Here is a 26028-nt window from a genome sequence, read left to right as displayed (position 1 = left end):
GAGATGCTAATGACTCGCTACAATAGTGATGATGTAATCGTTATATGAATCCACATGATTACAATTAAGAAGTGTTTACGTTGCTCTCCAAGTGGGGGATTGTTTACCAGCTCAACCTAAACGATGGTGACGATGATGAGGAGGATGATGATGAGGATGATAATGATGATGGTATTTAACTTGCCTGCGTCTTCAGGTGCTGAATGAGGCGGTGGGGGCGATGATGTACCACACCATCACTCTGACCAGGGAGGACCTGGAGAAGTTCAAGGCCCTCCGCATCATCATCCGCATCGGCAGCGGCTACGACAACATCGACATCAAGGCTGCCGGGGAACTCGGTGAGATAAAGACGCAGAATGCTGCTTTGTTATGAGAGAAACAAAGTCTCAAAGCTTTCAATTACATGGTTACATGAGGAAATACAAAAGACCAACCACAGCAGGGTAACTATAGTGATGATTATGTTCATAAATAAGTCTATATTATATCACAAGGGGAGACTAACATCTAATCAAATGCAAAGCAAATAGTTACAAATGGGAAATATGACTTGAAAATAACATGAATAATAATAAATATATTATTAATAAATGTGAAAGAAAAAAAATTGATGCAAATATGTGCATGAATAATAAAAAATGTACATAAATTTAAAATAAATACACAGATGTACTTGTTTAACCCACTGCAAATCAATAACACATTTAACTCTTTAGTGGTCTGTATGTAACGCATGGATATCATTATGAAAAGTCAGTAGGACATTTTGGAATAATTATTAGCAATATTTTAAAATTAATCCTTCCCGGCTCCATGTCTGCAGGCATCGCCGTGTGTAACATTCCCTCAGCCGCTGTGGAGGAAACGGCAGACTCCACACTTTGTCACATCCTCAACCTGTACCGGCGGAACACCTGGCTCTACCAGGCTCTCCGGGAGGGCACGCGGGTCCAGAGCGTGGAGCAGATCCGCGAGGTGGCGTCGGGCGCGGCCAGGATCCGGGGCGAGACGCTCGGCCTCATCGGCTTCGGTGAGCTCCTCTGGGTGTTTAACTGCAGGAGGGGAATGTTTAGGGTTCAAACTTGGAACATTAAACCTTAAAACGGGGATCTGGCGCCTCCCTCAGGTCGTTCCGGCCAGGCGGTGGCGATCCGGGCCAAGGCGTTCGGCTTCAACGTGATCTTCTACGACCCCTACCTCCAGGACGGCTTGGAGCGCTCGCTGGGTGTTCAGCGCGTCTACACCCTCCAGGACCTGCTCTACCAGAGCGACTGCGTCTCGCTGCACTGCAACCTGAACGAACACAACCACCACCTCATCAACGACTTCACCATCAAACAGGTGGGGAAAGAGACAAAACCATCAATCATAACGTGATTACACCTGTCTGGCAGGTTGCGTCCTCGCCGGCTCACTGACTCCACTTTAGTTCAGAATCAGAGCGTCTGTGAGCGTCTGAGCCACGAGCCGCAGCCTCCACATCCAAACACTCTGACGTTCCACGATTATAGGAATTATAAACTCTTCTAGCTCACATTACAACTGCATCCATCAGTATCCATGGTAACAGATGTCTCCTGCTTGTGTTGATGTGCATCCCGCAGATCACCTTTTGTCATTAAAGCCTCACTCCTCAGCCGTGTGTGTGTGTGTGTGTGTGAATATGTGAGAAGGGGCATTGTGAGGAATTTGCTTTACAGTTTGAGCTTTTGTAAATTTCCCTGAACAGCCTCTCTGTCTGGTTGATCCCTACTGCCACCCGGAGGCCGTTGGGTGAAATCCAAGCTTAGTCGACCTCACAGAATGAATGGACCTGCGTTTGTGTTTGCACGCCATCTGTCCACTTTTAAACAAGTTGTGTTATCTGCTTTTAAAGAAAACTGAGTGGAGTACAGTGTGTGTGTGTTTATCTCTGCTAACACAAGCTCCCCTGATAGCTGCACCCAGGAAGATAAAGGGATTAGTGTCCTTCAAACGTCAGCATTCTTCGAAAACTTTATTATCGCCGATGTTTCTCCTTACAAAGAATCTGAATGCGGCTTTGAATCAGAGACTTTCTGAACCCATGAAAGCTCCAAAACTTGTGTTGTCAAGGATTTCAATAATCTGTGTGCGTGTGTGCGTAGATGCGTCAAGGTGCTTTCCTGGTTAACTCAGCACGAGGAGGTCTGGTTGATGAGAAGGCCTTGGCTCAGGCCTTGAAGGAGGGCAGGATACGGGGAGCAGCGCTGGACGTCCACGAGTCTGAACCGTTCAGGTGAGGAGAACTCCATGTCTCTAGATGTGACCAGTTGGCTTTCATGCCGTAGCTGTAACGCTTGTTGTAGTAGCCAGGCTTTAGACTTCAGTAATTATGTCCCATCCTCACTGTCTGCGTCTCTTGTCCGTCTCTCTGGCGTCCAGTTTTTCCCAGGGTCCTCTGAAAGACGCCCCCAACCTGATCTGTACCCCCCACACCGCCTGGTACAGCGAGCAGGCGTCACTGGAGATGAGAGAGGCCGCCGCCACGGAGATACGCCGAGCTATTACCGGTATCCAGACACACACACACACACACTTACACAGACAGTATATCATTGAGATCAGTGCTTCACACACTCCTCTTGCCCAACGCAGGTCGTATTCCCGACAGCCTACGAAACTGCGTCAACAAAGAGTTCTTTGTCACCACGGCGCCCTGGGGAATGATGGAGCAACCGCAGCAGCAAGTTCACCCCGAGATCAATGGCGCCGCCTACAGGTTAGGAGTTGGATTTAGGCTCACGGTTCACCTGTCTGTCCTCGCTGAGCAGCGGGGGAGTCCACATGTTCATTTCTACACATTTATATGCAGTATTTATGTCTGTCGCAAATTCAATTTCCTGAATTTTGGCTTGGGTCCTGGATTGTTTGTGGCATATTTGTGGAAGGACTTGGCCCAAATGAGTGTTTCCCTTGTTAGTTTAGGTCATTGTCTCAACCAGACTGAACTGCTTCTCTCACACAGCCGAGTGAACCAAACCATGGTACAGGCCATAGCAACGGGGGGAATGCAGGACAAATTATATACCTAATGCTCAACAAGGTAAATGAATACAATGAAACTGCTGGTCCACAGGCCAGCAAACAAATATATACACATACAACACTGTCAATGAGAGCTAATGTCGGAATCTGTAGTCTCTTTTTGCTTCACACGCCCCGATTCACCCACACTGTGCCCACCCAGCCCTCATTAGACCCCCAAACCCTCCCCATCCTGAATGCTAGACACACAGTTAAGACTAGAAAACGTCGACAAGAAGGTAAGACGAGGCGTAAAGGTCTAGAGATCAGGAAGGTTTTAGTGTTCGGCATGTTGCCTCTGTCTCTTTCTCCTCCTCCAACTGGGACCTTCTCATCTCTAAGTCACCCTTTTGACCTTTTGACCTTCCACCGTTGTAGTGAGACGCTGGTAACCTAACCAAATTCACTGGGTTTTGGGAGATTTACGTTCGAACTAGGCATAGTTGAGAGACTTGGTGCTCACTTAGCAGGTCTGTAGTCTGTATTGTAAAGACCATTATGGATCCATTGAGCAGTTTAATTATATACAAATAGGTTCAGTTTAATGAGTTCCTATCCAATAGTACCATAAGTGTCTGTTCAAATATGTATTCAGACCCGGTGACTGACTGAACGCCAAATATCTCATTGACCCAGTTTGGATGTCAATCTCCTGAGAACATTTTGTCAACTCTCTGGCGTGTTGCTTTAAATTCTTCTCCCAAACCAGATCAGCACTTCTGACACACTCATTTACTGCCTCCATGCTGTATGAGTGCTTTGTCATTCATTTTATATTCGTCGTTGTCTTTTATCGAGTGCCGATTATTTATTATTCCTTTCATCCGGAGCAACCAACTCAGTTCTGTGTCGTTTCAGAAGACGTAAATCTCACCGCGTTCTGCTTTGCTTTGCTTCCCCTGGTGTCCCCGTGTGCAGGTTCCCTCCCGGCATGATGGGCGTCGCTCCTGGTGGGATTCCCGGGCCTATGGAAGGGTTGGTTCCCGGAGGAGTGCCCATCACCCACACCCTGCCCCCCGGTACCCATCCGTCACAGGCCACATCCCCCAACCAACCCTCCAAACATGGTGACCCCATGAGAGAGCACATGACTGAGCCATAGGACTGCTGTAGCCAAGCAGGGGGGGGCCGAAAGAAAACCCACGCAAACTTTACCCGACTCCACCATCCCACTTTACGCTGAAACTGACCAGCAGACTGCCCGCGGGGCAACGTTTCACACTTTTTTCCTTCATATGAAACCGCCGAGCCCCAAGTGAGGACAGTGGACGTTGTACACACACTCGTGGTGCTCTGCCGCCCTGAGCTGGGAACAAACTCATGCGCCGGAGATTTGAACTACCCCCCCCTCCCTCCCCATTTTATCTGTTTTATTTAGATTTTTTCCATCAATTTACGTGATTTTTGTTGTTTTACCACGAGCTGGGGGACACGCCCACAGCTCCACACCATGGCTGGATGTGCTGGACTCAAGCCTCCTGTCACCATTTCAGCTCAAATGTGTTTGTGTAACTTTTTGTTTGATGCTTTCCTTCTGTGTCTGGGTTTCTGTCTTTCTGTTCTTCAGTGTGAGAAAGTGAATGGATTCACAGTTATGTTTGCTTCTATTTAGCCGACGGTTAGGGGGGAAAAAGAAAAAAAGAATCAGATGACGTCACCAGCAGGATCTGCAGAATCTGGACCCCTTTGTTTGTGCTGGTGGCCCCTGAATGTAGAGGAGAAGCTGTGGGAGCGAGGAGACGACACGCTTTCTATTTCCTCAAAGAATATTTTGACCCATGGAGGTAAAAGAAAAAAAAATCGACAAAAACTGCCACCATTTGTAGTTAGTCCCTGTTTGTTGAGTGATTGTCGCCTCAATTATTAAATATTGCTGTTGTAATTTATCCAATTCTAGTGAAGGGAACACGTGGTTATTGTTCTAAACCCCGTCCCAAGTATCTGTCCACATCCACAAGGACCCACGCCAGCTAGCAAGCCAGACGGGCGGGAACGTTTTCGGAAAAATAGAAATGTCTCAGGAAAAAAAAAAGCCTTTCTTTGCCCCCAAAATGTATTGGAATCTCAACCTAAACTAAAGAAAAATCCGGATTATTGCTTTGCTCCACTTTGTTTCTCCACTGTGGTATTTTTTATATATCTTAATGTATGTTTCTTTGATGTTTGGAAGGTTTTCAGTCCTGTTAGTTTTGTTCTTGCCTTGTTAAATGTTCTTATAATCACAGTCTTATGTGACCCGGCCTCTCCCTCTTATAGTTTATTCTTTGTTTTCTGCTCTAATGGAAGCCAGCTGGGGCTCTGGGAGGCGCCGTGCCCTCCGCCAGCAGCAGCAAAAAAAAAAATCCGTCCCAAGTTCAGCCCCCCCGATACGTTAGCAAAGAGAAGGCTGCTAGCAGATGGTTTGGTTTTTAGTGTGAGTATTTGTATTTGTTTCTTGTACAAGGTGAACATATAGCATACAGTGCAGCTGGAAACAATAAATAAACCATTCTGTTCTAATGACGACGCTGTGGGACGTTTGTGTCGGCGCTCAGGTGAAGCTGAGTCTGAACTGTGCCACAAAGAGAATCACTGACTGTTCTTTAATGTCATCGGGTAAATAAGTTATGCATTCAAAAAAAATACGTAAAGATTGATTGAACTGTAGAAAATGTTAAACAATGAAATGAATCCTTTTCTATTCCATCAGGCATGTTGGGCAGACTCTCGTGTTTATGTTTTCATTATGGGTCTACTTAGAAACCTGTGCTCTGCTTTTTAATGTGTAAGAAGAAACACACTGCTCACCTCCATGTCCAGGGTTTGTACGCCTTCCTTTGTTTACATCACCTCAGATTCAAGCACTTTTCAAGCTGTTACACAACAAAGTCACATGTTCCACAATGTGTCACCCATCTATATACAGTATAGACTTGAGTCACTCAAACAATCACCAGACAAATAACTTCAATTTCAATCAAATCTTCACTGAAAATGTGCAAAACAAGAGAACAGCAAGCAATCAATCAGCTCATTAAGCCTTTTTCAATAAAATGTATACAAAATATTGTGCGAATCAGCTTGAGTTATGTATGAAGTGTCCATCTCCTCTATTCTCCATTGGTCTTTTCTTTTCATGTGCCTTCTGCTCGTCTACGCTGACTGTAGCCGTCTGCTTGGACCTGGATTTAGACGAAGCTTTGCACATTTCCTGGGAAGGCCGATTCACCTAAACCCAAACCTAACTCTAAGACTAGAGAAACACTAACCTTAGAGAAACACTTACCTTAGAGCACAGGACCGATCACAGGCTCATCTGGAACACCTGTGTGTGGGAGAGTGAACCACAGGTGAGCAGAATCAAAATCAAACACTCACCCAAGTAAGAGCCAACGAAGGATCATACCCAACTGAGAAATCAAAGAAGAAGCCAAGAAATAAACCAAACTGGAGAAAAGAGAAACACACACTTAACTGGAAAATCACCTAAGAAGCAGGAAATCAGATAAAACTCAAAGTAAAAGGATTAATTCATTCATGAAAAGCTCAAATGATCTTGTTAGGATGGAGGCAAACAAATTAAGAACACATGGTGGAACCAATTAACCACAAAGGAGGCGGGGCCAACAGAGTCTATATAAGGAACACATGAGAGCCAAGAAGCTCATTTTGATACTGGGTCATGGGACTGGGGACGGGTAAGAAATGGGAGAAAAAGGAAATGAAGGAAATGGGATGAAAAAGGACATGAAGGGAATGGGGAGAGACCCAAAAAGAATGAAAGCGTTTTACTTTATCAAAAATGAGCCAGATGAACATGGCGTGTCCATGGGGGGGTCTGTGCGTCCCAAGAGAGGACAAACACCACCAACTTAAAGTTAAAGGCATTGTGAAAAGCCCAAACAAGCTTAAAAAAAGGAGGATTTCTAACCGTCCAACTCTTCAACACACACTCCATTCACCATGTCAGATGAGGGGAAATCAGACGACCATTAAAGCTCAATTAAAACTACAAATGCATCTCCTGAAGAAAATGCACTGTGATTGCAATTGCTGAAAGGTTATGCTGAAGGCCTGAAAAATGTTGGAATGGTTTCTGTACCTGAAAGTATGAAAAAGTTAGAAGGTCCTGAAAGTATAAAGGGCCTGAAGGAATTTTCTTTAATAGGGAATGGCTGAAGAACCTTAAGAAAACTGAGGTTGTGTTATCTGAAAAAACATTAATGATTCTTAATGCTGGACCAGTGCCTGAAAGATTGAAGCCTGAATGATTTCTCTACCTGAATGGATGAAGTTAGAAGCAGTTTGAGTGAAAGCTAAAGCTCAAATTCTTTGAAGCTTCTGAATGTTTATAAACAGGAACAGCCAATTAAGCAGAGACACAGAGCTGAGTCAGTCTGAAGGTAGATGATGCCTAAAAACCACATGTGGAGCAACTCCTTTCATGCAAAACAGTAACTCCTACCTGAACACGGGTTGGACCACCAGAACCAGTAGAACTTCCTGAACTAAAGGACGTATTATGATCCAAAAAGGCCACATAGTAACAAAGAAACGGCAAGCTGACAAAGATGTAAGGTTTTCTCTCAGCTGAAAATTGGGCTAAATGAGTCAAATTCAGGAGCAGTTGTTGCTTAAAGAACAAGTCAACCCTAACCCCAAAACCTAAACTACATTTATATTTGTATGTATTGTTTGTGAAGTGTGAAATTTGTGTTGAACATGTTTTTGAAGTGGAAATTTCCATCAGCTGATTTTAGAGTGTGTGGCTCTCAGCCAATCAGCTTCAACGTGCCTCCACTCTAACAAGACGCAATACACACACATAGGGAAGGCTGAGAAAATCTTCAAAATAGGATGTGTGTATATAGGATATATACATGAGATATCTGAAACCATGATATATTTTGGTTTATTCACCCAGGTGGCTGACAAATGTCAAAGCAGTCATAACAATTCTTTCCAGTAGAGGGAGCTAGAAAACTAAATGCAATGCAACTTCAAGTACTTATTGAGTACCAATACATTTACTCTACAGGTACAATTGAACATGCAAATTATTTATCAATGGGACTACTACGGGTTCAGAGAGTACAACAAGCAATGACATCATCAGCCAGGGTTTACTGCAGTTCCTAAGGTACTGTAGTTTAATGTGGTTACATAAAACAAGATTAATAACTAGAGATGCAAACAGATGTGTTTGTGTGTGCTGCTGCTGTTGTGGCTCCTAATGGGAGCAGCCGACAGAAGAGCTGAAGAAAATGAGACTGGAAAACGTGTTAGTCGGACATTCAAAAAGGTTTTCCTTTATTTTTTTCCATATTCACCTGTCCTTTTGTGGTACACTTCGTATAGTGAGGTCAGGCCTAAATCCACAAACCATCATAGTCACAATTGCAACTATTGCATAAATACAAAGCAACATACAGGTGATGCTCAAAACATGTATGACTATAATGAAATGAGAGAAGTTACAGTACAGCAATGGCAAGAAAAAAAACATCTTTCACGGCAAAAAGTATCGACGACGCGAGGGTATTTTTTTGTCAACTTTGGTTTTATGTGTTGCAGTCTCTCACTAGGACCAAACTCGGAACATAAAGATGGTTTCACGTGACAAGAAATAGGCATTACAGAGCTGTGGCTGTGTACCATGAGGGTGAACTGGATAAGGTATGCCACGGTAAAAACGGGACAAAGGGGGAGCGGGAGACGGTGTAACGGGTGGACGTTGAATGCGTCCCCGCTCGTCTGCAAAGAAAGCACCAGGTTTTAGACATCCAACTGAGGTACTAGAAGAAGAATCGCACACAAATGCAAGTAAACTTTTCACTGGTGGTTGTGGTTGTTTTGTTTTCCCACAGCGACGTTTCTGTGCAACACAAAATGTCTTCATCGTAACTGAAAGAATAATGAAACAAAACCACAAAAAAGAGAAAATATACAAAGATTCAAAGCTCTTATCATTTCAAATAAGTTTCCAAACAATAAATATTTAGAATAAGTTTGGAGGAAAAAAAAACACACGCACGCACGCACGCACACGCACGCACGCACACACACGCACACACACACACACACGACTTCTCAGATCAGTCTGAAGGTAAACTAAAGATCCAACATGATCCGTGTGCTAAAACTTAGCGACTGTAGCTTTGACTTGTGAAGGGAAAACGTCCCTTTTTCAGAAGCTTCATATATGACCATAGTTCAAGCAATTATATATTTATATAGAAATGTTTTTTAATAAATGTGCAGTGCTTAGTAATAAGGATTAAAGTCATATTCATTATAACACAATCTCTGGTTTTTCAGGGCCTCCCGACCCAAAGAGAACAATATTGGCTTTGTCCCTGCCCATTCAAAAACAAAATGCTAAACAAGCCCACCTGTTTGACAACTGGAAAAATGTCAAAGAACATTTTGGAAGTGTGCTTTTGTCAGTGCCTCTATTGAACTCATATAAAGTGTTGATTTAGAATCAATGCTGGTATATTTTCCTTGATACGTTTTTTATTTATTTTTTAAACAACCACATGCATTTACATCTACAAATAAAGATTCATTTTTCCTTAAAATCAAAAAGACGTTAGCGTTCGTAAACTCATGATTCTTTATCGCCCCCCAATCTGTGTTTGCAGCAGTGAAGTGTGTCAGTCTCCGGTTAGTCCGAGTGAAGTGGAGAATGTGTTTAAGTGTATGTGTGTGTGTACTGGAGGGGTAACAGTGTCTTCTGCCAGAAGTTGGAGGTGGCAGGGGGGATTGTATTCCCCTACCCTGTCCTCACCAGAAGGCTTTCACAGTTTGTCCGTGTCAGGAAAGGATAAAAACAAAAACAAAAGAAAATTGTAAAATTTGCGGGGGTGGGGTTGGGGGAGGGGTTCCTTCTCCCACGGACGGCCTCCCCCCGCTTTCAGTTTTGTCACTCGTCGTCGTCGTCTTCGTCCTCCTCACCGTCGGACAAAGAGGCGCACGGGCGAATCTGTCGGTAGCCGTCCAGCCACTTCTCCACCATCTGTGTGACCAGCGGGTGGTTGCGGCGGCGGGAGCTCTTCTGAAGAGCCACCAGAACGCCGCCCTCCGTCACGCAGCAGTCCAGCCACTCCCTCAGCAGCTTCTCCTGCTGCTCTTCATTTCCCATCTGAGCGGAAGAGAAAGGAGCAATGTCACTCATGTGTATGTGTGCTACTGAATGAAAACATATACTGTCATTGTCTAGCGAGGTTAAGCGACCTGTATTGTGGTCCCAGTAAACCACATCTCACTGTCTAGGTGTGTGCATATATATCTATATTATTATACACATTTTCACCTTGAATCAAGAATATACGGGAAATGCATTTGGCACGGTAGGCTTTTAGCAATTCAACATGCTAATCACAAATCGCTACAGTAGGCTAGTGAAACATGCCAACGGCTACATTTTGTAAGCTTTAAACACAAAGAACCTGATGTTTTTGGCATTTTGTCATGAATTCAAGCGTTTCGCCTTGCTGGTGGTGCTAGATAAAAAGTTTGTAGATCATCAAACCAATGAGGATTCATCCTCTGGGGACCATGAATGCCTGCACCAAATTTCCTAGCAATCCATCAAAGTAGCTGTTGACCTATTTCACTGTGGACAAAAGTGTTGGACATTGGCTTCCCTTGAGGGCCACGGCTAACCTGAATAAAACCAGGAACAAGTCCTGTCAATTCTATTCATAAATAAAGTCGCAGTGTGTTTGAGATGGCCTGATTGTTTGTACCCCGTGTTGTTAGCCGAGACGCGGCTGACCACAGGCTATTGAGAATTTCCAGCAGCTTAAATTCTGAAGATGGTGGAAGGTTCCTTACTTCTTGAGCCGACAGGAAATGAATATGAAGCAGCTTCCTCTCGCTGTCGACCAGCGGCAGGAATGTGACAGTCACGTCGTCGTCCGTGTTGAGGTTAGCACCTGCGCCGCGATTGTCAAAGCCGTCGTTCTCCATGGCCACCAGTGCTGAGAAATGGCCGCGAGTGTAGCCCAGCGCGATAGGGCTCTTCCAGCAGAAACTCTGCTCCCACAAAAGAGGCAAGTACACTCCTGCAGAGGGAAAGGACAAGAGCTTAGGGAAATGTTTTGTAAACATTTCATTTAAGCTAATACAAGTTAAGCTAGTACAACGCAGACTCGATCGGATTTTGTGATTTTCAGTAAAATGACGTCCAAACTAGGTTGATATTGCTTTCTTTTTTAAAACTTGGAACATTCTTTGGGGGGATATTTGGTGTTCCTTCTTCTGTAGGCTTTTGAATGGACCTGTTCAGAGCTCCTGTGCTACTAAACCTTGGCAGCAAATTTCTAAATGTGAAGTTTTGTGACAACTGAGCTGAAACTATAGGGACAGATGTGAAAACCGCACAGAACTTCTGCTTCTAGAACAAGCCGCTCAAAAGTTAGAACCTTATAAGAGGTAAACAGCAAAGGGTTACAAAGCCACCATCAGGCTGAACAAGACAACAGATGTATAGTGAAGTTCCCTATGACCCGATCCCCCATCACCCTGACTAACTTCAAAAACATCCAAATCGTATTACAACTGTCAAGACACACACCAGTGATAACAAACCCCCTCAGATGTGCATGTGAGTGTAAAGAGCCACTGGCAGTAAACGCCTCATGATGTCTGCTTTAGCTAGGCTCCTCCCAACTCCTTGTTTGTGTTACACCATTAACAATTATAGGAGCCAAAAGGGGAATTAGATGATGAGTACAAAGTTAGGTCCACATTATTTTGAAATTTTGAACTTTGAAATGTACAATTAAGTTTAAACTGGCATCACACTTCAATGTACAAGTGATGTCATTGCTGTGACTCCCCTAGTTAAGATGACATCAACCCCTGTTACAATTTCTTCAATGACACCATCGATATTAATATGATGACACCAGTATCATTTATTTAAGTAAGGCTTTTGTTCTTCAGTGACCACACTATTGGAAGCGCTGGTTTTGAACACACAAAGGACCTTTTCCAACACTTCAACAAAGTCGCTCCGGCCTTGAAGAGAGTCTGGTGACGGCAGATCCTCCTTTGGGATACATCTTGGAAGTATTGTACGGTAACAACAAAGGGGGCCTTCCTCCAGACAAGTTACAGAAAAACTTTCAGTCACAAATACAAGATGGCTGAACAGGAAGACGCAACAGGGAAAGCATCAGAAGAATTGCAACAATGCATGGCAATAATGGAAGGTAAATGGAATGCCCTAAAAAGGAAAATTGTTGAAGTGGAGGGATTAAAGGATGATGATCGAAATGTGGAAAGGATAGCGTACATGATGGAAAATGAATTTGAGCGGGCTAGAAATGAGCTGATTTACTCCAAATTGGATGTTGAAGGTCTCCTGTCCGAAGATGAAAAACAACAACACGGGAGCCAGTTTTCAAAGGATATGCTTCCCATCGGAGACTTTATAAATGCAACCAAGGTTTGGATGACAACAAGGCAAGGACTCACACCAGCAAGGATGGAGGCAGTACAAGACGCCGCAAGATCGGCTGACAGCATCCTGCAGCCTGATGGCGGCCACGGCGAATATACCTGCCAATGCCTCTGTGGATCTCTAGTGAGTCGATCACGAGCCACAACACTCATTCAAATAAAGCTGGAAGCTGCAATTCTGAGGGAACGTGTGGCATCACTGAGAACAAGGCAGCAGCTTGAGGCGAAGGAAGCCGCCTTGAAGCAACAGTGTGAGCTGGAAGAAGCTGTCTCAAAACAGCAAGAAGCTACCTATAGCCACCAGCGAAGTCATGAGGCTCTGAAAAGAGACCATCAGCGAAGTCGTGAAGAGGCCAACATCAAGGCTGAAAAAGAAGTGCTGGAGTTGACGACTTCATTAGCTGAAAGCTACGCAAGAATAGAAGTTTTTGAAGGCCGTAAAGGATCAGCGGACGTTTCTGGCAACACGCTAAAGCAAAGGATACGAAGCATGAAAGAGGACGGAGGCAGAGCCTCGCCTAATACCCCTAACTGTCCACGCCACGATGAGATGCAAGCGTCTTACTCCCATGCACCAGACTTTTGTGCACACCCACAACCGTACAGCCAACCCCCACAAGCTGCACAAATGGTGCACCATCCACCACAACCAGCTGCAGCACAACCAATATACCATCAGGTCCCACCAGGGGTTCAACCAGACATCAATTACAATGTCCAAGCCACAGGAGGCCACAACATGATGGAGTTCCTTGTAAAGCAACAAAGGCAATCACAGCTGCCACAAAGGGATGTCCGCGAGGGAGTGTTCAAAACATTCCGAACGTATGGCGAGCGGCCCATAAGATCAGCAAGAAAAGGGGCGCAAGAGCGAAATTCGCCGATTTGGATGAATCCAAATAAGGGCAGGCTGAATTGATGATGGACCCCTGCTTTGGTGATGCGCCGGAAGCAATGAAGCAATGCCAGGGGCCCGACTTGAGGAGGAAGGAGGAACAAGAAATATGATCAAGCTTTAATAGCTCATGGACCTTCAAAAGACTTTTCTTAAATGTTTGAAGTTGGTCATCCTGCATAAGAAATGAAGCCATAGATAGATAGATATACCTTATTGATCTAAACAAAGACAATGGGGCAGAGTGTTCTCTTATCAGACAGTGGTAAGGAGTTGTAAAGGGACATAATAGATAATGGATGGGTATCATTAGTTAGAGTAAGTATTGTTGTTCTACATTAGGTCCATATTGTTTTGAAATGTATAACTTAGTAATGTATACGTGTGACTTTCAACTGTTTTCATTTTATGGTAGGTACCTTGGTTTATGATATGAATTGTCAAATGACGTCATTGCTGTTAGATTGGTGGCACCAGTGTTTTGGCCTTTAGAGCGCATGTGTCAAACTCCAGGCCCGCCACGTCATTCTATGTGGCCCGCGAGAGCAAAATAAACTTAAACAGCGTACATTGTCCATAAACTAAATTTCCCACAATGCATGTCGATTTTGTGACCCGTGAAGTGACGGTGTCCCGCCACTAAGATGCAGCGTTTCCACATCAGTGTCAGATCAGCGTTTAACAAAGGTGATTTTCCAACTGTCGTTCCAAATGGTGGTCATGGAATCTCCATCTGTGAACGGCCAACGGTGAACTTACGACTTTCTTTAAATGCTATTTGCTCTCCGCAGCAGTGTCGCTCTTTTACGTTGATCTCCAGCTTGGTGCTTTTCAGTAAACGCTGCGTGTTTGTTCTGGAAATGTCCTCGAACATTACTTATGTTGATTGTTGTACTGATTGTTCTTTGCTTTTATCATTTCTCTTTTAATTAGTATTATTTCTCCTGTATTGTTGTTAGTGAAAGATGTGTTTGCTTTTATTATTTCTTTATCATTTCTCTTTTAATTAGTATTATTTCTCCTGTATTGTTGTTAGTGAAAGATGCATCTGTCCATGCCGAATTTAACTCTTTATGTTCCTGTATACTTTTTGTCTTTGAGTTACCTGTGGCTAGTGAGTCAGTTGAGTTCACATTACTACACACATGTGGAAATGTACAAACATTTAAAACACTTTCTCCATCCGGACAAGTTGTTTTATGAATACTGTATTGTTATTGCTGTTTATTATTTAGGACTTTGGATTCTGACATTTTATGTTCAATTAAACATTTAAAGAAAGTTGTTGTGTGTGTGTGTGCGTGTGCATGTGTGTGTGTGTGTGTGAGACACAAATACTATTTGCTAAGCTTACACAGGAAGTGACACATCAAGGCAAGTCATGCCTCTACCACCCTTTTGTGTTCTAACTGAACTAATCCCCCCCTCTCCTCTAGGCGCCCATATGAACGTCTCCCCCTTTCCTTTGGGCCTCTGGCATCAGTAAATCGTCCCTCCGTCGGGCATTACATTACCGCCAGCAGCCGGCCCTCGCTGAAATCTTTCATCGTCCCTTGCAGGAGCTCAGTCGGCAGGCAAATTAAAGCCACGCAGTTTTTACTGCGTGCCGTAAAGGTGGACCCTGCTTTCTGCATTCACTGGATCAAGTTACGTGTGTGTGTGTGTGTGTGTGTGTGTGTGTGTGTGTGTGTGTGTGTGTGTGTGTGTGTGTGTGTGTGTGTGTGTGTGTGTGTGTGTGTGTGTGTGTGTGTGTGTGTGTGTGTGTGTGTGTGTGTGTGTGTGTGTGTGTGTGTGTGTGTGTGTGTGTGTGTGTGTGTGAATATTTAAATTTGTAAACAGCACTAAAACAGCCCACACACACTATACGGTATGATGCAGATGCAGTTTAGTGACGGATCAATCTAGTAGCAGTATCACAGTAATGTTCACAATGCAGACTCAGTGACTTTATTAAGGAAGTCTGGCATTTCTATGTACAGAGAAACGGGGAGTAACACTCCCTGCGTGCAACGTGCAAGACTCTCACCTTGAAACCGTGTGTACCCCAGCGTTTCGCCGCGGAAACTTTTGTAATACTTCACTCCGTAGACGATGATTGGCCTACGAAGTATGTGTGCAAGAACGAAAATGTGGGTCTGTTCCAAGCTGGAGCCCGGCTGTGAGAGAGGAAGAGGGGAGAAGAGAGTCAATACCACACACACACACCACCTCATGCCAGGTTACCACAGTCTACTCTAAATACAGTTTGACAACATAACGTAACACAATAACTGTACGTTCACAACCCGTATGAGGTCTAACGGTACACCCACACACTGAAGTCACACAGGCAGTGGAGTGCTGAGGAGAGGATGCACTTTGAGAGAGAGCATTACAGGTTTCCTTCAGCGTGCGGCGGTAAGAGCATTAAAGCTTCCGCCATCATTTATTCATCATAATTGTGTCACACTGAAGGCACATTACAGTGTCGGCACAATACTCCTTGAATGTGTGTGTGTGGTTTCTTCGACTGAGCTCGTACCTGACTGGCCAGGGAGAGGATGAACGCCCAGTCCTCCTGCCACTGCTCCTCTCGGAGTGAGAAGTGCAGGCCGAAACTCTGTGAATACCACGACTCCCACTCCTTCCATCGCGTGTAGAACCTGCGTGCCGGTGGCAGACGCACAAAAGCCACACAATTAGTTTTGCGGCCGACGGCGTCACATGCCCCCCCCTTCCTTGAACGTGTGGCGTGTTCAACTAGAGGAAGAGTGTGTAAATCTCCCACAACTCTGGCTGAACTCTCAAGTCATGCAAAGTTTCAGGTCCCCATAAAACCAGACCGATGCCCCTGAACCACAGAATCTTTACTTCCTACATTCTTTGGGCAGTGGACGGTTTAAACCTCGTCTCTACCCCCCCCCCCCCCCCCCCCCCCCTCTCTAATCTGTAATCTGTAATCTCACCAGTGAGAACAGTCGTGCAGGCTGTCGTGCAGCGTCTTGCGGAGCACCGAGTCTTTGTCGTAGATGCCCCAGGTGGCCTGCAGCACGGAATCCAGCAGACAGTCGCCGGCCGTGCGGTTCCACAGAGCGTACAGGCGGCTGTCTAACCTCGTCCCCAGCTCCAGGGACCAGTTGATGATGGGAGACTCCTCTTCTAGTTCTGGAGAAGAAGAGGATCCAGATTTATTACAGGACAGAGATAGAACGTTAAAGCCACTGTGGGAGAAATGCAGGTGTGTGTGTGTGTGTGTGTGTGTGTGTGTGGGAAGTGCAATCATTAAGTGAGGACCAGACAAATCCCTCAAACTAAATGAGGCTGATTAGAGTGGAGGTGGTAGGACGACTCTGATGACAGACAGATTGACACAGAGGAGCAGAACATTCAGTCTGAAACTACACAGCTGTAACTGAATATAGCCAATATTCAATATTAGAGTAAAATCAGCAGCTTTTCCTCCTGACCCTCAGTGTGGATTGTGTTTCTCTCTCATTCACGCTGAAGCAGGGCAGTGAAGGATGCAGGATATCTAAATCATGACGTGGATGTGACTGTAGATGTTTCACCTTTCTGGACGTCTCGGTCCAGAACCTCGTCAAACAGCTTCTCCTGGACTGCTGGGGGCAAATCCTCAATGTCTGAAAAGAGGAGAAGGAAGCACAATGGATGCAGGGGAAAGTCTACATCTCACATTTATTCAATCATTGCATTGGAACGACAGAGGATCGTTTCAACTGCAGCCTCCCTGTTTTGTTCTTTAGCCACTGGCTCTTGTAACAGAAGCTTATTCTCTGGCTAAAAGAAATTAAAGCATTGACTTTGTGGGGCCAGAGTTGCTCTCTGCTGTGGCCAGAAGCCAACGTCTGCACCGTCTTGAACGCTCTGCATCACGAACAAATCCTTAGCTTAGCACCGAGCGACAGGATGGAACCGTAGCAGCACAAGTCCGCACAACGGAGTCCAACAGAAACGGGATCGGGCGCGTGCAGTTTCTGTATACAGATGCGTACTGTTGGTGCTCGCAGTCTGCCAGAACAATGCTCAACCAGGGCGCCAGAGGTAGCCTCCGACTTCAGGCGGCCGGGAGAGACGGACAAATGCGGCATTATGTTCCCGCAGCGTCACAACAACAGGCAACTTCATACGCCACAAGTAAACACAACCGGCATTCTGTTACACACTTGGCGAGCCGCTGTGGGACGGGCAGACCGGATTCTTTAGTCACGGTGCAGAAACGCAGGCGTCCTTGAAATAAAATATGCAAAGACGCCCATCGTCTCCTCCGCTGCTTTCTGATCCAGGCAGGAGGCGGAACAGACGCCGTCCCCGTGGTAACAGCTGCCGGTATGAGCCGCGGGGCTTTGTGTTGGCCGGGCTACGGCGGACTGACCTGCAGGCAGGGTGAAGGTAACCAGGTCGGTGAGGAAGTAGCAGGTGAAGTCTCCCTTGCGTTGGTGCAGAGAGGCGGCGACCTCGCGACGGATCTGCTCCGTCAGCTCGGGACACACCATGGCTGGGATACACTTGGCTGCCTGCTGGGACACCTGCAGACAGGAGGAGGAAGAGGAGGAAGAAGAGGAGAGGGGGATGTTAGTGTGCAGGAGAAAGGACAAATATCTAAAGGACTAATGTATCAAACGGACGCTGCACTGGGGAAGTGCCGGGATCGGAATGTTAGAAACAAAATGGCAAAACAAAGATGCTCAGAGAGTTTGTGGAAGGAAGATCTTTCTCCAAACTGAGTAGATGGTAACATTAAACATTCTCTATGTTTTAATGAACCCAATGGATGAATATGAAGCCCTGACCCCCATCTCCACAGGCACACTGCCACTTAATAAAGGTGTGTGTGTGTGTGTGTGTGGCTGAATCCTGTGCCGTGACAGCCGGGTTAAAGCCAATTTTACTCTGCACAATCCAATCCAGGTTAGCTCTAGGACGAGAGGAAAGAGAAGAATACTGCTGCAGGGTTCAGACGGTCCTCGGCTTCTAAATCCATTTTTCAGGGGGAGGATTTAACGTTTCACTCCAGGTTACACTCTCACCTCTCTGATAAGGAAGTGGGAGGGAGGCTGAATGAGGAGGGACGGGTGTGTGAATACAAATAAATGTGGGATCAGAGTGCTGACGGCAAAGGCAGCACACACACACACACACACACACACACACACACACACACACACACACACACACACACACACACACACACACACACACACACACACACACACACACACACACACACACACACACACTCCCAGTCAGCAGCTGCAAGGCGACACGGCACAAGTGGAACTAATCGCTTCAACGCAAAACAATACCAAAACGTGACGACTTCAAAAACAGTGAATGAAGCGGGGTGAGGTCATGGCGCTGGAGAGCGGGGCCGAGGCCTCCTACAGGCGGCACAGAGGCAGACGCATGTGGAGATCAGTGCCTCTCCTCCCTCAGATCCTGCCGTCTCCCCTGTGCCGTTCTGATCTCGCTGGATGTCGAGATTAAAGGGATCCGCACAACAAAAGCCTGCATCAGCCGCGACACAAAAGCAAATACAGCTGCAATCGTGACATAATCTCACCATTCAGCAGCGGCGGCAATGGAGGGAGAGATTGGAGCAGAGGATGGGATTGTGGCGATACAATGAACTATTATCCAAGAGGCGGAAAAAGGGAAATTAAGCGGAAAGGGAATTCTAGCCGTCCTGGTTCACGTTTCCAACTGAGAGCTAATCCGCAGGCCATCTTAAACTTATACGTAAGTGCAGTCTGATCTTTGACCGTCTCCTTACCTCGGTGAGCAGCACGGCCAGCATGTCCTGCCTCTGGAAGCGGATGGCGAGGTGCACGAGCGTGAAGCCGTCGTCGAACGCGGACGACCGGTTCAGTAGCCGCACCTCGTCTGACGTTAGCTGCCTGGCGATGTCGCCTCCCGATGACTTGTAGGCCTCCACCGCTGCCAGGTCGCCTTCCACCACACCTGCCAGGCAAAAAGAGAGAGAGAGAGAGAGAGAGCGGGGGGGTCGTGTTAGGATTGCACATTTCTTGTTGATTTTAAAGGAGCTTTGTACGAAAAATGACCTTGAAATCAGATTCTAAATTCAGATTTGTCAGAGTGTTACAGAGACACACACAAGCAGCTACACACCGGTGGCTCCGGACGGATCCGGATCAATATCTGCATCTGAGGCAGATACGTGCCTGAGTTTACTCATTCAGTTTTTAGAGTGGAGTTTATCAGTTGACATTCCCTCCACGTCCCGTATCTTAATTTGTTTCACATTATACAAAATGTGTGCGTCTCCTCGACGGGAACAAGATTATGCAGGGGACATTCTGTTCCCAAACAACAAAATGATAGGGTACGGACACCAGAAGAAGCTTCAGCTCAGCTTCAGCGGCTCCCAGACGCCACTGACTGCTTAATATTTATATATTTGGCGTTGGTGATGGAGTTTGATCCGGACAGAAGCAGGACTAAACCGACGCCGACACACAAAAAATGAATTTGTTAACCACCAGCCAGTAAACAAAACTATCGACCGACTGACCGGCGGGGTATAAATATCTGCCTGTGTACAGAAGGAGACGGATCGCAGCCTGGTCTGAAGCGGGCGAGCTTTACAGTCAAACTCTTCTTAAACATGGGTGTGATGGTGACGAAGAGAAATCTCCCTGAAGGCCTCTGTAGCCCGCCCAAACGCAACATCACACGCTGAGCTACAAACAACTAGCATAAGGGCAAGAAAGCTGCTCTGTAACGGGGTTCTACTACCGTTTACGGACCGGCGCCGGCACTTAAATGAGCCGAGGTCATCAGAGTTATTAGCAATTGGGTTTATGAACCGAAAACCAAAGTCCAAATTCAGTCTGGATACTGCAAAGTAACGGCGTGGATCCGTTCCATTTCTAGCATACACACAAGGTCGCGTCGCAGTCTCTCGCAGCATTACACTCTGTTGAGCTTTTGTTCTTGTGTCAAAAGGACCACACACAATGTTCGGCAGCATGATCTGTGTGTGAACGAGACAGAAAGTTAGAGAGAGAGAGAGGGAGAGATGGTGGGAGGACTTGCAGTGCCATGTGGAGCTGGCTAGCACAGTGAGTGATGAAGAGGGAAACTAACACAATAGCAGCACAGTGTGACAGACAGGGATCGCAACCACTTTCCACAGAGCACTCCATTAGTGTGGGTGTGCCTGTAGCCCTGCAGTCAGTGCTGTACTCACAGATCCTTTACAAGAGAACACAAAAGGCAAATACAGAGCGTACAGCTACACACAGCGACGAGGCCAGAGGCAGCAGATTAGGCAAAGTCACGCCGGGGTTTTTTAGGCGGCGCTGCTCGTAAACGCCGGCCTGCCTTGGCGTACAAATCACCGGTATGTTGTGGGTTCATCTACAGAAACGACAAGGCTGTTTACCAGAACAAAACCTCATTGTGTGACTGGAGTGACTCATCAGCGGACGAGTTCTGGTAGCAGCCGCTGACAGGTGGACGAGAAACAGCGCCGGGCTTCCGTGTTCTTCCAGAAGTGACCTCAAAAGCGTTTGGCTACGTTGCACATCCATCCTCTGATTCACTTCCAATTATTTAACATTATTGCATCTAATTCCTGGAGTTGGAATCTGACAACAACTATTCTGCACTCTGTCCCCTTATACTTGAATTAATTGAGTACGAGAACTATGGAGGTCTGAGTGGTGCCAGGCAACACGCTGTTATTAATAGAGAACCTTGACTCCGATTGAAGGAGACGAGGTGCTGCTGGGTTGCAAGCTGACGGAGGTTTCACACAAGGTGTAGAGCGCCGGAGACGCAGACGAAGAGTCCAGCAGCTCCACGTGTGAGAGGAGACAGGAGGCCGAGCGCCGGTGATAATGAGGACACGCTGTTTGTTTTAGTCTCGCTCGATTTTCTCCCATAGAGGGACAACGTGGAGTGTGTCACCGGGGGTTTCCTCTGAACACACACACACCTTTCTCTCTCTCTATCCCCCTAAACACTAAGCACACAAGCATCAGGAGGACCAGCGTCTCTGACTTGTCCACGGGTATTTGTGAGTGTAGCTTATTGTCCATTCGTCTTATCTCTGTGATGGACGACCAACCTGTCCCGGCCGTTTCCCTCCACTCATGATAAGTTGAGCTCCAGACTCCAATAAACAGGAAACGAGTTTACATAAATCTATTCCATTTTAATTGGAAACACAACCTTGAAGCGGACATTGTGCTGCTTCTAAACAGAATCATCATAAATCTGTGACCTGTTCCAGCAGAACTCAAAAAAACAAACCAAGCACTTACAGCCAAACTAATATCTTAATAATGACCACATTAGAGCTTTATTTCTTTATTTCCTGCTGAGGCTAATAAGAGATTAGCTTGGCTCAGTAGTGCCACATGGAAACATGCAAAGCCCCTCCTCTACATCTCTGCTTGCACTAACGTCTCCCCAACGTGTACAAACCAGAAAGTAGGCCAGTAACCGTGTACAGACACGGAGAGCCAGTCTGCAAGGGAACCAAGTCAAACAGCAACTTCAAACTCACCAAACTTAACTTGCACACAAACTTCAGGCTTCAGCCACAATGAAGCCAGAACATGAAGCTCCTGTGGCCCAATGCAACCACGAGGTCACGGCACTTTGCTGATGCCACAGACGCTCAACCTCTCTCAAGAAAACGCCCGTGGTCAGGAATAGTCCCAAATCTGTTTACGGCTTAATAACCAGGATAATAACGCGGTGCATTAGCTCACCGCTGCGGAAAAACATCTTCGTCTCCACATGCAGATGCCCAAACATGTACCAAGCACCAGGCATGGAGGCACGGAGGCACGGAGGCATGGAGGGAACGCCAGCTGGTCTGAGACGGTCCAGACTGCTGGAGAAGGTTCGTGCTGATGTGCCAGACTTGTTTCTTATTTACTTTTTCTGTACGGTTTGTTCTATTTATAGCGCACTGAGTCACTGAGGAGACTAGGCGCTGTGGTCACTCCTCCTGTGTGTGAATGCTGTGTGTGTTAATGACACAGGGACATCCCAGACATTAGAACTGCATCAGCCTCTTCTCAACATAACAGGGATCCAACAATCCTCCACCATTCCTCTCGTATTATTAGAGGATTCCGGCAACATTCTCAAACCCATATGGAGCGCTAAAGCTTGAATAGGAACCACGCCGACTCGCATCACTGCCCCAAGGTGACGGGCCGCTCATGCCGATATGCTGTAAGAGACCCAGCGTAGGACTAACAGCTGATTATCTGCAGGTATTTCTCCAACATTCCAACCTAATGAGCATCCTCTGCTTTGAGGAGCAGCGGGTCTGAATATGAGGTCGTCTGTCTCAGAAATGAGCGAGTAGGTGTGTGTGTGTGGAGCAAACTCTTCTGCGGACCCTGGTGGAGGTAGGAGAATGAGTGAGAGAAAGAAAAGACATCACTTAGAGCTCCCACCATGTTCCTCCTACCTCCTACTCCTTGTTCTCCAGTTTTCTGTGTGGGTGGATGGACACTTGCTGCTCGTGTGGGGGAGGTTTACACTCACTGAAGGCAGAACATTCTGAGGCCCACCGTCTATCAGCGACAATAGGGTGCAAACCAGAACTATGTGGACACGACTACATAATAACTTTGAATTAACCGTATTGACTACAAGAGATTTGGGGAATCAGAGCGGTCACACTGTGCCGTCCAGCGTCTAGCCTGTTATGTCATTGCCTGCCCACCTTATAAAGGGAAAAAGTCAGAGGATAGTTTAAACACATTTCACTTAAGTCATCTTCCAACTCACCAACACAAGCATTGAGGAATAGCCAATCAGTCCTTCTCATCCTGTTCTTAATCTGCTTCAGTTTTTTAAAGTCCACCTCCAGCTCCTCCTTGCTCCCAATCCCAGCTCCTGACGCAACTTCAATCCTTTGAAAGTCCATGTTCACCTCGGACTCCCGTTTGGAGGTCGGGGGGGACCTCCTTTGGCTGCTGCTACAACTCCCTACTCCGCCTATTACACCCCCAACTCCTTGCAAGCCCACTTGTCCAACAACACCCCTCCTGTTGTCCCTGTCCTGTTCATTGAGTTGGGATCGAGGTTGTTGGCTCTCGGGCTCTGATGCCAGCTCGATGGGCTCAGTCAGTAGGCTGTTTGGCCTGGGGTGGTCACACACCACGCACTTGAGTGCCTTAGGCCAGTTCTCGTAAGTGCAGGCAGTGCAGGTCCAGTGCTGTACGTGAGTGTTAAGCCTGTTGCGGTCGTTATATTCCTCACAGGGATCTGTAGTAGGGACCGGGGGAGCAGAGCGGCATCCAGACCCCGAGGTCTGGGGCGACTCTGTGGGGCTGCGTGGCTGCTGGGTATGATGTCCGTGATGGGTTACGTGTTGCCCGTGCTGCTGCTGTTGTTGTTGTTGTTGTTGTTGTTGAGCCTGCTGTCTCTGACACAGGCACTGGGTGCAACGGATGGCACGAGGCCAGTTCAGATAGGTGCACATGTGACAGGACCACTTGCTACTCGTCTCGGGTACATCGGCAATGCGGACGCGGGGTCGGGCACTGGAGTCTGGACAAATAAGTAGGTTGGAACCCCCCTGGGAGGGGCTATTGCTGAGGCCTGCGGGGTCCCACTGGTGTAGACTTGCATCCAGAGCAGGGCCGCTCTTAAAGGGCTCCTCAGTGATGATGGCACTCCCACTGGGCCTATGAGCGCGGCACATGGTGCACTTGATGGCTGACGGCCAGTTCTCGTATGTGCAGTATTCACAGGCCCACTTGGCAACCAGCTCAGTCATCGTCGCACGGCCGCTGTGGGAAGCTTCCTGCCGTTCAGAGGGGCTCTCAGCTCGGCAGATCCACTTTCAAGGAGATCACACAGGCAAGCAGGGACACTAGGGGGAGAAAAACAGGTCATTAAACCACAATGCCTCAGAAACATTACACTTGACTACACCTCTAAGAGACAAAAGACGAACCCATATTACCCATGATTCAAAGCGAAAACCAGATCAGAGCACTTTTGATATTGGTGTTTCTGTTTCTGTGGTTAGACGAAGAGTCTGAGCCAAACTCCAGAGAATCATTTACCTATTCAAACAGAGGAGGTTAGGGTGATGAAGGTCACGCAAAACCCCCAAACAAACAAACAGACACAGGTGCACAGGTGGCAGCAGACTGTCAAACACTAACCAGACGTTTGATCTGGTCTGTCGCTGTGGCAAAGTAAATCAAAGACAGTGAGACCGATACAGGTGCAACACTACACCTGCATGCCTGTGTAACACACCTGACACTAGCTTTAAACACATACAGTAAGAGACACACACACACACACACACACACACACCCTGAGCAAATGTGCCCTACAACCGAGCTGGGTAACAGGAGATAAGGACAGATGAAACCAGACACCCTGCAGGGAGGCGCATGACTGGAGAACACACTTACTAATGCATTGGGACTGGATCGGAACCTAAACCCAGTCGGTTACTGTATACATTTGCGACTCCATGACACAAGACGAAGCCTCTCCTCCTGCGTAACGTCGTTATAACACAGCCAGAGTGCAGAATAAGGCAGAGAAGTTGTCCTAAGTGCTGGTGCAGAGTGTGTTTACATGTGTAACATTCTGCACATTCGTGAGACGCGGTGCACTCAGCCGGAGCTGCGTGTTTGGTGAGCAAACACACCGTCAACACACCGTCGCTCCGGGCACAGAAATAGGAACAAATCGCTACATTCAACCAGTCTCCATCGAAGTCGGGACAGATAAACAAGCTGGGGACATTTTTACATCATTCAAATGAGCTGTCGTCGACTTTCCTGCGTCCATTTGCGTCTAACGCGACCCGTAAACAAACGAGCCGCCCGACGTGACAACCGAGCAGGCAGGAGTAAACACCGGAGCCGCGCTAGCTTTCATGACGGGATTATGTTCGGACTCTCCAACCGTTCCAGAGGCCTTTGTTAACTCTTAACTATTAAATTCGGTCGCCATTCTTACCTTTGCTTCGCTGTGTTTACACTCCGTTCCCTCCCCCGGAGCAGAGAGACCCGCTCCGACCCGAGCTCAGCTTCTCTCCCGCTCACTGGCTCGACTCTAGCCGCATATTTACGTCTTTCTGGGGCGCCGTTTGCTTGGCAGGCAGCTGAATGTCCGCGCATCCACCGGAGGGAACCCCCGCCCCCCAGTCCCCCAGTCCCGTCCCTCGGTCGCTCCGCTGCGCTGGGACGCTTTAAAGCATTTTCCTCCTTCTCCAAAATCCCAAACACCGAGCTGACATTCTTTAATGGCGGCACGGGAGGAGCGAGGCAGGCCAGGCGGGGGCACAACACCAACTACCGGAGCGCTCAGGGAGCCTGGGCCGTGTTACAGTCACGGGCAGGAACAGGATTTACCACCTGAATCTGCCGGGCGAGCTGATTGGTTGATTTTTCTGTATCTATTCACACGGACCAATCAGATCCCACGTCTCTCGTTCTAACTGTTAAAGGGCTTTTACAAAAGCAAACCGAGCGTTTGCAGCAATAACAACCCAAGAATGGAGCGCACAGAATGTTTCCCTTCTTATCGTGGAGCCCAGGTTGTCACAAATGGACGGGTTGCGCCTTTAATTGCAGCGTCCTAATTTGTTGCATCTCTTGTGTTGAACCACGTGGTGT

The 26028-nt window shown here is 46.9% G+C and overlaps 2 protein-coding genes across 7 annotated transcripts in view; one reads left to right on the top strand and one right to left on the bottom strand.

The window, feature by feature from the left end:
* ctbp2a (C-terminal binding protein 2a) overlaps positions 1-5550 on the top strand; it is a 53677-nt gene extending 48127 nt beyond the window's left edge. For 2 of the 6 annotated variants that reach the window (XM_076141749.1, XM_076141747.1), the window contains 7 exons: positions 197-341; positions 827-1033; positions 1130-1344; positions 2130-2260; positions 2407-2534; positions 2620-2743; positions 3967-5550. In XM_076141749.1, the coding sequence (XP_075997864.1) occupies positions 197-341; positions 827-1033; positions 1130-1344; positions 2130-2260; positions 2407-2534; positions 2620-2743; positions 3967-4150 (1134 nt within the window). In that variant the 3' untranslated portion in view covers positions 4151-5550. Of the gene's footprint in view, positions 1-196; positions 342-826; positions 1034-1129; positions 1345-2129; positions 2261-2406; positions 2535-2619; positions 2769-2944; positions 3068-3966 lie in introns of those variants that run through there. The other 4 variants (XM_076141750.1, XM_076141748.1, XM_076141752.1 and 1 more) reach the window with 3 other exon arrangements.
* A 2767-nt stretch (positions 5551-8317) lies between these two features.
* On the bottom strand, positions 8318-25734 carry zranb1b (zinc finger, RAN-binding domain containing 1b). The gene is made up of 10 exons (XM_076141715.1): positions 25370-25734; positions 23168-24257; positions 19164-19351; positions 17766-17919; positions 16942-17013; positions 16339-16537; positions 15915-16035; positions 15420-15549; positions 10867-11096; positions 8318-10171 (listed from the first exon to the last, which is right to left on the bottom strand). Exons 2-10 carry the CDS (start codon positions 24159-24161, stop codon positions 9953-9955), a joined length of 2307 nt encoding a protein of 768 aa, XP_075997830.1. The 5' UTR covers positions 24162-24257; positions 25370-25734; the 3' UTR covers positions 8318-9952.
* Positions 25735-26028: the final 294 nt, after the last annotated feature.

The sequence above is a fragment of the Genypterus blacodes genome, unplaced genomic scaffold, assembly GCF_046128005.1.
Source record: "Genypterus blacodes isolate CSIRO-AG114 ecotype Tasmania unplaced genomic scaffold, CSIRO-AGI_Gbla_v1 ptg000020l_1, whole genome shotgun sequence".
NCBI classification, from domain to species: Eukaryota; Metazoa; Chordata; class Actinopteri; order Ophidiiformes; family Ophidiidae; genus Genypterus; species Genypterus blacodes.
This window is presented reverse-complemented; position numbering and strand designations above follow the sequence as displayed.